Source organism: Dermacentor albipictus, chromosome 10 (genome assembly GCF_038994185.2).
Source record: "Dermacentor albipictus isolate Rhodes 1998 colony chromosome 10, USDA_Dalb.pri_finalv2, whole genome shotgun sequence".
In the NCBI taxonomy this organism is placed as follows: Eukaryota; Metazoa; Arthropoda; class Arachnida; order Ixodida; family Ixodidae; genus Dermacentor; species Dermacentor albipictus.
The window spans coordinates 21147605-21159647 of NC_091830.1; the positions used below are offsets into that span (position 1 = coordinate 21147605).

At 44.1% G+C, this 12043-nt stretch overlaps 1 protein-coding gene across 5 annotated transcripts in view; it reads right to left on the reverse strand.

Annotated features, from left to right (window-relative positions):
• The window catches only part of LOC135919705 (inositol 1,4,5-triphosphate receptor associated 2-like), a 222017-nt gene that overhangs the window by 161130 nt on the left and 48844 nt on the right, over positions 1-12043 (reverse strand). For all 5 annotated transcript variants that reach the window (XM_065453557.2, XM_065453558.1, XM_065453556.1 and 2 more), the window contains exons 4-8: positions 11397-11599; positions 6550-6625; positions 4994-5152; positions 3010-3178; positions 137-271 (exon numbers count right to left, since the gene is read on the reverse strand). In XM_065453557.2, coding sequence (XP_065309629.1) covers positions 137-271; positions 3010-3178; positions 4994-5152; positions 6550-6625; positions 11397-11599 — 742 coding nt within the window. The remainder of the gene's footprint in view (positions 1-136; positions 272-3009; positions 3179-4993; positions 5153-6549; positions 6626-11396; positions 11600-12043) is intronic.

Below are 12043 nucleotides of genomic sequence, written 5' to 3' on the forward strand. Positions count from 1 at the left end.
CAGCTGTAATGGGTGATAAGAATCCCTTCATCATCAGTCTACAAAAATGCCTGTGCACATCTTCATTCGACCATATTTCGCTGAAAGCCTGCAATGCTTCCCCTCAGTGCAACCCCTGCAGGTGAGCCCGCCGTACCTGCGACAGCTGCTCCTTGAGGCTGAGGTTGCGCTTCTCGAGCTCGCGCAGCCGCAGCCGGTTTTTGGCCACTGCCTCGGAAGCCTTCTTCTCGCGAACCTGGGACTTTGTCAGCCTCTCCTGCAGGCTGTCCACCTGGAAGGAACAATGACGAGGCAACTCTCAGCACTTTCTCAGTAGAGGTATGCGAATGCTCGAATATCACCGAATCAAACAGCAAACGTTCCAGTAATTCAATTGGCAAATCGGATATCCACTATTCGATTATTGGAATATTTGATTATGTGGAGTAGGGACCCGCACTGTGCTACATGTTACGTGGGCGGCAAAGCCTCTCGTGCTCGATGGTGGCCAAATAAGCATTTCACTTCGTTTCCGGCTCAAATGGGAAGCCAAGCGCATCACGGATGGGCTGTCCCAACTGACGCATCAGCAGAAGTCGCAGCAAGTCCTCGCTAGTGTCAACTCAATGTGGGGATCACAAACCCTTTGTTTGATCACAAACCACCTTTGTTGGGAGTGCCCCCTCTACATCCCACCAAGGCTTTGTGCCCTGGCCACCATACAGCGGGTACCCTGTCCTTCTTCTCTCCGGACTTGGGCTTGCCCGGATACCACGTCTCCGGACCATGACATCGAGCTCTGGCAAGCACTGTTGCTGTTCCTTCAGGACCCTGCAGCACCACCCGTCGGCGATCGGCTCCACAACAGCCACAAGCGTCATGCGGCCCCCACTTAGCTGCCTCCAGGACGTTCGTTAATAAAACGGAGGCAGCCTTACCCTTCCCCTTTTCAAACAACACCCCTCCTAATTCCACCGTAGCGTCTTCGACGCATTTCATGTGGAATAAACATGGTTTCATTCATTCATTCAAACCCAGCTAGCAGAACAGCCCAGCATCAACTGGGGTTACCTCTGTCGGTACAAGGTTCATCCGGGTTGGCAAGACCAATCGAAACGTTAACGCAACATGGACAGAGGGAACAGCAACAAGAGCAGCTGTAAGCATCGCACAAGCTTGCCGTGATCCTCCAGATTCCAGAATCTTTGACAGATCGGAAATCACGCTGAACCTGACAATGAAAAGGCACTTGTGTTTCACTGTCAGTGGGCGCCGGCTACACTCAATGCAGTGATCGAGTAGCATGGCATGTGGTCCTCGCTTCTGTCGCACAAACCAATCATATGACAACCCACCTGTGGTAAAGTTGAGATAGCTATTCTGTGATTCGGAGATATGGAAAGCAAAGCTTTCTATGCAATAAATAAAAGATTTGCGCAAAACACAAGTCCACCATGAAACTGAGTACCTCATTGGTGTTCAGCCCAACAGAATGTCACTAATTCATTCACTACAGAAGGAAAAAAAGCACTTGATTTTATTGAACAGAAATTATATTCTAGCAGAAGATTTATTTTTCGGACCTTCATATACTATAAATGAGCTGTAAGCAGTGCTGGCATGTTAATATGGTGTTCCCTTTAATAAGAGTTGACAGTACTGCATATCTTGATTTCTATGCACCTAAGTAACTGATAACTTGCTACATTCTTGCTATGCAATGCTAGGAGACTCCCAAGAATGTGTACTACTCTGTTTTCTTGCCCAAAATTTATAAGCAATAACTTTGGTGAAACATTTTTAATATTCTATATTCGATTTGATATCTGGCTTTCTTTCTTCAGATCGATTCTATATTTGATGTGAACTCTACTATTCGGTATTTATACCCCCCCTAATAAACACTACTCATGTACTGTAGACTTTCGTTAATTTGACTCTGGTTATATTGCGCTCAGTTTCACACAGACGATATTAAGTGAAGGACAAGACGTGGACGGACGTAGCGCAATTTGCGCAACGTCCGTCCACGTCCCGTCCTTCACTTAATATCGTCTGTGTAAAACTGAGCGCAATATAACCATGAACATTCACCAACTAGCCCCCTTCACTGCTTTACTGACTCTGGTTAATTCGATCCTGACCAAAGGTCCCGGCCTGTGCCAATGCATTTCTGTAAGCCCCAGCTTCCGTTACTGTGATCCTGAAATTAGCCTTTGCAGGATAATTCGAACTTGACCACACAGCACGCACACATGTGACCCCTACAGTCACCCCAACAGCAACCCCCTTAGTGGCAGCGCCTGTCTCAGCAGAGCTTAGGCGACAGTGTATGCATTGAACCTACATCATTTTTCAAGTCTTTGCCTATTTTCGGCCGACCCAAGGAAGATTGTCAAGCAATAACCGTAGCTCACAATCTTTGATTACGGTATTTACCCGATCGTAACGTGTGCCTTTCTTAAAAAAAAATTTGGGCAGAAAATTGCTTTTGTGATGCACGCGGACACGAAACCAAAACCATCTTCCCAATGTTTGTATGCTTTCCCACATAAACCGAATGCATTGCGGTGAAACTCACTTTTTAAGAAAAAAAAAACCTATGACGAAGCTAATTTTAGAAAACCGGCAGCAATAGTGGAATAATTTTTTCCTAGTAAAATATTGGGGGTGCGCGTTAGGTTTCTACTTTGCTTAGGAGCTTTAATGTCATTTCTACATTAGTTTACCACTCTGCACATACAGAAAGTGAGCGTGCATTTGATTCGGCAATGTGTTGAGATCGGGTAAAGACTGCCAAATGAATCAGCGGTGTGTTTCAGCATTTTCCCTGCATGCTGTTTAATTCAACCCGCCAGATAATTCAGTCTATCTGTCAGTCCCGTCAGGATCGAGTTAACGGAAGTTGTCCGTAATATTTTTTATAATACGGGTATACTGTTCAACTTGTTGGAACAAGAAAACTTCGTAAATTTGTGCACAATTTCACGAAAGAACCTGAGAGTTAAAGGGTTAATGACCGACTCCCACCTCGATAATTCTGCTCTCCAGCTGGCTCTGGAGCGCCGCCCGGGCCGCCCGGGCCTGGACAAGCTGCTGCTCGGCCTGCTCTCGGGCGGCACTGGTGGCCGCGAGAGCAGCCTTGGTCTCCTCCAGTTCCACACTGGCGCTCCTCAGGGCCTCCACTTCCTGGCACAGGCTGTGAGCGATCGGGTGGGGGCAACAAGTTTGTGACGTCAGTCGTTCCCGGTCATGTTCATTATTAGGGATGTATGAGTATTCAAAATTTTTAATATCAATTGTGAATAGTCATTGCTACAGTAGAACCTTGACCCAATTGAACCTCGATATGAAAACAGATGCAACAAATTATCGGGTACAATGAACTAAACGTAAAATATTTCTTGCAAATATCACCAAGCGACAAACATATTTTAATAACAAATATTGAAGACTGTAGAACCTCGTTGATATGATCCCGTTTCGTCCTATTTCCTAGTGCCAACATTTGCGATAAAGAAAACAAAAACAGCACAATACAGTTACGCTTATTTTTTACTCATTAATATGCTCTAGTAAAACATGGCTGTCCACTGTCCATAGAGATGCTACTGCAACAGCTTTGTTGTTGTTGACCACAACCATTACAAAGCCTACAAATCTTAAAGCCAAGGTAAGCATGGCAGTAGATATTTTTTTTTCTTCGAAGTACAGAAAGTGATCGAAGGAATGGAATGGGGCATCTGCTTAAGAATCTGTTCCGCGCGTGCAGGCCGCTGGGTAAATCTTGAAGAGCCCGCTGCGCAGCATTCGACAGGTGGTAAGCATGATCATCATCTGCTAGACTTGGCACACGAAATATCGCTGCGCCAAGTTCGGGGTGCAATCATTATGTGGGAAAGAAAAAAATATCATTTTCATGACAAAATTCAGGGGTGCGATCATTATGCAAATAAATACAGCACACTCGAGGCAAGTACCTTTGTCGTGTACGTCTCCCGCTGAGACAAAAGGGCACCATAGGCACGATCACAATTTCTTTTTTTGCATCTATTGCAATTATTCCACCTTCCCTTCTTTTGACCCCCTAAAGCTTTTTTTTTTTTTTGTAAACAGAACTTATTTTCAAAGAACCTGACTTATCAAAGAACTTGACAGACCATTCGTAGAATTGTAGAACAAGCTCAAATTTGTAAAACAGAAATGCCTAGCAACTTGGCAGATATGAATAATGCAACTAGTTAATTTTTTTTTACAGAGGACTCCGAGAAACCTCTATATTTTGTTTTGCTTGGAAAGAAAAATACTGACGGCAGACACGTACAGTCCTCAAACTATGTGCACCAGTTCATGGACCCCTCCGATGTACCAATGGCACATAGGAAAGACGTCACCGCAGATATGCACGAAAACATGCCACGTGCCATTGCTGCACGTGATCACATCATACAGTAACAGAAGGAAAAGAGAAGCAACCTTCGAGCGATTACAGCAGACTCTCGATCGCCGAGGACAAACGCTAGCTTACCACTTCACTTGTCGGAAACAAGTTCGCCCAGAGTAAGATAACTTGTTTTAAAGTAAATTAGCTTGAACTGTTCCTTACAATATTTATGTCTGACACAATTTTTCTAATTAAATCAATTAAACTCTGGGGTTTTACAGGCCAAAAGCATGATCTGATTACGAGGTACGCCATAGTGGAGGGACTGAGTTCTAATTTTGACCACCTTGGGTTTCTTGATGTGCAGCTAAATCTAAGTACACGAACATCTTTGCCTCTCTGCCCCGTCGAAGCAGGGCCACTGCAACCGGGATTGAGCCCACGACTTAGCTTAAAGCAGGACAATGCCGTAGCCACTAAGCTTCCGCGGCAGGTGGTTGTGTTTCTCAAGTTCGATTCAGAAATTTCCCTACTCCGAAAGTTCTTTGTTATTATCCACACACTTCTAGCCACATGTGCCCACTTTGCAAACTCGAAAAGGTGAAGTGAAGACGAGGCACGCATACGCACCTTCGCACCCGCTCGAGCAGGTCCTTGTTAGAGGCCGTGAGTGCCTGGTTGGCCTCTTCAACCTGCGACCACTGACGGAAGGCATCCTCCTTCTCCTTGGTCAGCCGCTGCACCGTGTGCTGGAACTGGGACCGCTCTGCCTCTATCTGGGCCACGTCCCTGGATCAACGGGCCAAATGAAGGGCCGCGTAATCAATACAATACAGTAGAAGTTTATTTCTCTTTGTGATGTAGTTTGAACATCACAATGCAGCTTAACGTGCAAGGTCAGGCTAGCTGGTACTCAAACCTCGGTACACGAACTTAACGAATGACTGGTTTAATGAATTATCGAATATAAGAGTAAATCTTAAACATCTTTTTCTATGTTATCAGTGTGCAACGAGTATATACAATAACAAATATCAGACATCCCAATAAGGAGTCAATTTCATCCATTGAGAATTCAGTTTCACCGTGCTTTTTACAACTTCAGAAACTTGAAAGTGCCCCACGGCAGAATGGATTATAAGGTTTCTATTCTTCAGAAAGTTTTGTTATGTTTACAGAATGTGGGCTCCATGCGAGTCAAATATGAGAGCATCAACTATTTCATGTCTAGCCCAGCTGAATGTAGCCTATCCAGCCACTTCAAAATTATGCATGGCGTAAAACATCCCGAAAAACAATGAAAAAAAAGAATGATCCCACACGATATTTCGAACCTCATTATATCGAACATGAATATATTGCATTGTTGCGCATGTCGAAGACTTTCTATATCACCTGGAAAATCGCATGCATTTTAAGTCTTTTATTTCGAACGAGGTCAGACGTAAAATGTAGATATAGTACTCTGCCACACCAGACCATGTGTGCTCTGTTGACAGGCGGCGAGCTTTCCTGCAACATCCTCGAAGATAGCAGTGGCGTGATGAGCATTCCCGACTGCTGCAAACTACAGCTGCACACATCAATTGCGCCAAGGGCGCCATTTGAACGTAGTGTCGTATGCATGCTGCATCTTGACTAGTTCGACACTGTCAACGACGCATTGCACTTGCCACACTGATTCCTCCTCGATGCCGCACTCAGTGCCTGCCGTGCCTCACAAGGAATGGCAGCTTGCTTCCACAAAGACGAGTAATAACAGCAAGCGTCCAATGGGCTCACTCATAGACACCATGGGAGAGGCCACTTAAGTTATGGACAGTGTTTCAAAATGCTTCAATGCACTGTCTTAGTGTACACATTTGTGCACATGACACTTGAAGGAGACCTAAAAGGCATTTTCATGTCTGATGCGACTTGGTTGCAACAAAATTTGACATCCATCATTACTCAGCTTCTGGCACAAAAAAAAAAAGAATTGCCAACAAAGCAAGATGTTACGCAGTTTAGCGCTCACGGAACACGGATCACGTGTGGCAGTACATGCCGTTTCCTCCAACGTCACTTTCAATCAAAAAACTTTGACAATTAGAGACCCTGCCGCGGAAAGAACATGCACAAAGCACTGATAAACAGCCACAGTGGCAACCCTGAAGAGAGCATGAACAGAGTTTCATTCGACTCACACGAAGCTGAAGTCGCCTGCGATGCCTTCTTTGCTTCCACAGCTGAACATGGACACCTCCAGGGATGCGAGGATTTCTAGGGGTATGCACGACACAGAGCTCTTGTGAAAACACCGTGCATGTCTACACACCAAAGCGAAGGTCATACATTGGCAAAAAATGACCGCCAGCTTCAGCCTACATTGCATGCTAGAATGCTTACTTAAAGGTAATTAGGCACTTTTCTGTTTTTTGCCAGAGTGCTCGGCAAATTATGGGAAAATGAGACATTATTACAGCACTGCATCACAACTGACAGAAGGATAAGTGAGTTATTATGAAAGGTAAGCAATAAAAAAGAAATATTGAAATGCCTCATACATAAACGGCAGTAATGGGTGGTGATAGTGCTTGCAATATCACAGCTCTCCGCTCGGATGCGTACAACTTGAGTTGCACTAGAGGTATGTGAATCTTACAGAGGCTGTTGGCTCTTAAACCAAGTTTTTTTTTTGGACAGAAGCAAGCGTTTCAAGGTTGCTGGAATGGTATTTCAACAATCCACACCGATTTAATATTTGCCTTTAGTGTACCCTTATTCTTGGTCCCGAAATGCTGCACCCGGCATCACCGACACTATCGTGATGTCATGTTGCAGAGCAAAGTTTGCCACCATTGTGAAACAATAAAGTTACATATAACAACATTACAGCTGACAACCGGGCTACTTGGCAATGATTCATTACAAGTATGGTAGCCCAGGGCAAAGAATGAGACAAGGAAGCACCCATTCCGTTTCTTTCCTTGTCTTTACTTTGTCTTGTGCTACCGTGCTCATAATGAATGACGATGCCACTCACAAAATTTTAACGAGTGTGCTCTACACATATTTTCTGGTTGCAATGGCGTGTGACTGCTGCAGTGATTGCAGAAATAAAGCAAGTTAACTCGTCATGACCAGAAGTGGGCAAATATTCACTTATTCCGAATATGAATTGAACACGAATGCAGTAGACTTCCATTAATTAAACTCCGGTTAATTCAATCCTGACCTAAGATCCCTACCAGCGCACATGCATATCTATGGGCCCAACTTGCATTATTTTCATCCTAAAATTGGTTTTCACTGGATAACTTGAACTGCACCAGTCGTGCTGACTGGTGCATGTGCCTAACCCCTATGGCACTCCTAAAAAAATCAGGCTGAGAGTTGCCTGTGCAGTGCACTTAAATACAAAACTAGAACCGCCTACACAGCGTTTGTGTGTTTTATCGCATAACACAAATGACTGCGGCAAAATTGACTCCGAGCCTTGCGGCAAAGCGAACTTTAGAAAACCGCCCCCAATGTGCAACACACATTAGACCATTGCCCATCTTTCCTGCTAAAAGATTGCTTGCCTGTTAGATTTGTTTTAATTAGGAGATTTAATGTCACTCCTACCTCAGTTTTCTGCTGTGTGCACACAGAAAGCGGGTGCGTGCGTGATTTGCGGGCTTGCTAGAATTGCATAAATGCTGACAAATAAATCAGCAGTGTGTTCTGACATTCTTTCTGCATCTTGTTTCATCCAACCTACCAGTTAATTCGATTAATTTTGTTGGTCCCATCAGGGTGAAATAAACAGAACTTAACTGCAGCGAGTACACAAGATGGAATAGTCTACTGAGGATGCCCATATTTACAGCAGGAATTTTTATTTCAGTATAATTATGTACCATGCTTGTAATGAGTACTGCAAAAGAGACAGCTAACTATCAGAGACGAAGCATCAATTTTAAACACAAGATCACTGATTGTCATTAAAGAAACTGCACAGACATCCCCACAAGCCTGGTTGCAAAGGAGCTTGTTCAAGAAAGAATGGCCGCTGTATGGCTAGACTTCCAAACAAACATGTTAAATAAATGACTGCAAAAGAAAAATCAGAAGCTGTAAAAAGGAAACAAATTCAGCAGAGACACTTATGACTACTTACATGTGAGAAAGCGAAAGCATTTAGTCCCCTTCGTGAAATTTTTTTTTTCTGCACGTTCCTTATCCACACAACTTCTCGTTTGTGGTTTAAGTGTGGCTCGGTAAGGTCAAACGAAAATGCGCCAAGCGTTTTAACGCACTCTCTTGCATGCAAGGAGTTCATAATTTGAAGGACCGCTCAGCGGCATTCAGTTGGACATTAATCCTTTTTATGTTATACACTCGTTTTATACACTCATGATGCGGCGCGAATTCCTACCCATCGGCTGCGCCAACACATGCCCAACCACGCACGCACTAGGCACAAATTTAGTAAATCTGAACCATGGAGCCGCCGTGGCTTCGAGAAAGTGTGCTCGTCGTGCACCGTGGAGGCCTGGGTTTGATTCCCACCCCAACTGAAATTTACCTAATATTCTTTGCAAAGCCATTAATTTACTTTGTTTACAGGAACCTCCCTGAGAAATCTGACTTCAATACGAGTATTTTTTACATACTTTTACTCTTTGCCGTCAGCCAATTTCGGTACCGTCTTTCGGTCAGGCCACTGACTACAACATCGGATTTTCGAGTAATGGGGCACATAATGCTTTCGTATTAAAAATAAGATGCTGAATTACTTGTGCCACAGGCACAAATTAAACAGCCTGTTGCTAGGAAAATATCGCAGGCTGCAGCGTAAAAAATAAAACTGCTACACGAATAGACTTAAAGACACAAAACGACCAACTACAAGGAAGAATCACAGGTTCTAATGTTGGATTCCACTGCAAAACCGAAGCTTGCCCATTTTGTATCGGCATTGCCTCAAATATTTTTATAGTCTTCTGATAACTTGAGACACTTTGTTTGGCAGACAGAGAACAGTAACCAGAGTTTAACATTCGATTGCTGCAAGATATTTTATTACTTTAGAGCATTCAAAAATGCTGAACAATTCCTTTTCGAATACGAATACAAAATAGTGTGCAGTATTCAATTCGTATTCGAAACGCAACATTTGTCCACCCCAATTCACGATGCAAATTTTGTTAGGGCTTAAAGGGTTTGATCTTTCATCTGGCACAAAAAGGTGCCAGGGTGAAACTGTCCCATCAGTACTCCTTTACGTCTCCCAACTTCCACCAAATGCACTTTGAGCAAATGTTAATGCACACGCCCACCCACACACAGTCATGCATTGCCTCCACCCAGAACACCGTGTATATACATGCATTCAGTCATTGAGACGAAGTATCATTACAACTGCACGACCAGCTCAATCACAACAGGTGAAAAAATCAGCGTGGAGGTCAGTGTGACAGCCAGTGCAAGAGTGTGACGGTCATGCTGCACGTGACACTTTTAGTGCAGCAGTCAGTGTAGCGGCTAGTGCAGGGATGCAGAAGCCAAAACTGAGAGGTGAAAGCGTAAGAAGCAAGAAGGCGGGCACTACAGTGACAGGTGGTTACAAATTTTAGTCGACCTGCAGGTGACGCGAATGTCAGACAGGCACTTACTATGGGCCAGGCACGCAGTCGCGCTGACTGTCACCGAGACGACCACCCGGGAAGTTGTTGGTCAGAAAGACACGACAGTTACTGAGCAAGCCCCAGTGCACGCCTTGGGTACTTCCAAAAATCCAGCACAGATCAGATGCTAGTACTTCATTTTGAATATTACAATACATTAATCATTTTTTTTTAAACAGAGGGGTGACGTGATTAAATCACTTGGCAAATTTTTGGAGCAGCAAAAAGGCAACACTGGGCGCTCTGTTAGTACACAGGCGTATTGCCCTCCGTGGAAAAAGTAGTGGCACATGTGCGACTGTTCGCAAACCCAATTTCGTGATGTTGCAGCACGCAAATGTTGCCTTTTAGGGCTTACCCGCAAGATATTTCTGTTTAACTTGACAATTTACGGCTGCAAATTGTAATGCATCACAAGTTTAAAAATTTTAGTATGGGTATATGCATAAAGTCTGCCTGTATACCAATATAGAACAAAATGAATTTAGGGCAACTGTTTTATCCAAACCTGTGGGAAATTTACGGTGGAAAATCGATGCCTAGCCACAAACCAGATTATAACTTGCACTTGGCTTGGCATGTTTCAGTTTGTGAACTAACAGCGAGCAATTATTACTTAAAGGACTTCCCATCAAATTAGGAGGGCACTGAAACACACACTTTAATAACATACAACTCATACTTCCCTGTTCATAGTGAAAACTTATGCGAGTATTTATCTTAATTTCAGCTGTTCGTAGCTTGAATATTCTGCACACGTGGACCACAGTGACTTTTCAATACTACATGTGCATCCGAAGGCAAGAATAATCACTGCCACATTGCACAAGAGGATGCAACTGCTTTTTACCAGGGAGGGCAAAGAAAAAAGAACAAAGGACTGCTCAGTCAAAACCTAAGCCAGCTCTACATGCTTTGAACAACGAGGCTCGACATTTAGGCATCTCATACTTCACGTATAAAGCGCTTGCAATACCATCTCTGGGCTATACGACTACAGTCAGATCTCACCACAACGAATTTGATGCGACTCAAACCATTTGAGGCTCCTTATCACCAATCAGTAGAGGAAAATCCACGAGTTATTGAAAGGGCTGAAAAATAGTTCTTGAGTGCTGCCGTGAAGGCTTTCTGCTTCTGCCTGCCTGTAGCAAAATCAGTATTCATGGCCTCGGGCCTCTGCTTCTGAGGCTACGTACCCTACGCGACTGGCATGCTGAAGTGAAGCGCACTGTAGTTTGCGCGACTCTCTTCGTCTACCAGTTCGCTACGGTTACCGCATCCCGACTGAGCAGACCTCTGCTTTTTTCCCTCGTCTTTTCTGTCAACCATGTTAGTGCCGAGAGAGAGATGAAGGAAGGGCCCCCCTCCACTCTCACCTGCCGAGGAGCAGGTAGACGGAGTTGAGCAACCCGATGCATGGCCACCACCCCTTCTAGTGCTACCAGCGCCATCATCACCACCACCGGTGCAGCAGTGAGGCGTTGAGAATAGGGGGCCTCCACCCCCGCCGGGAGTGGGTAACCCCCCGCCCGACTTACTTGAGTCCAGCAGCACTGACAGTCCGGGTTCCCAGATATCCCTGCACCAGGGTATGCCAGACAAATAAGAGTCAGCTAAACACCCTGCGACTGTCTTTGCACGGGGTGACCCGAAGGTAACGGAAAAAGTACAAGTGCAATAACTGAAAAAGTAGCGTAAACTAAACTAAACTAAATCGTAGCAATGATGCAATTTTGATAGAAAGACACAGAAAGAATGGTACATTTAAAAAAAAATAGAAATAATTGATTCACAGAACAGCTACATTTGCCGACCGGTGACGCTTCGGTTCTGCCAACAGCGCATAAACCACCACCTGTTGGTGACAAATGTAACTATTTTTACACAAAATTTCATAAGCAAGAAATTAATCATTCGTAAAGTATAAACTATAGGACAATGTACCTTTCCAAGAAATGCACAAAAGGACATATAATTTTCTTTAATGAAAAATATATCTTATTTGCCAGATTACTTATATCTG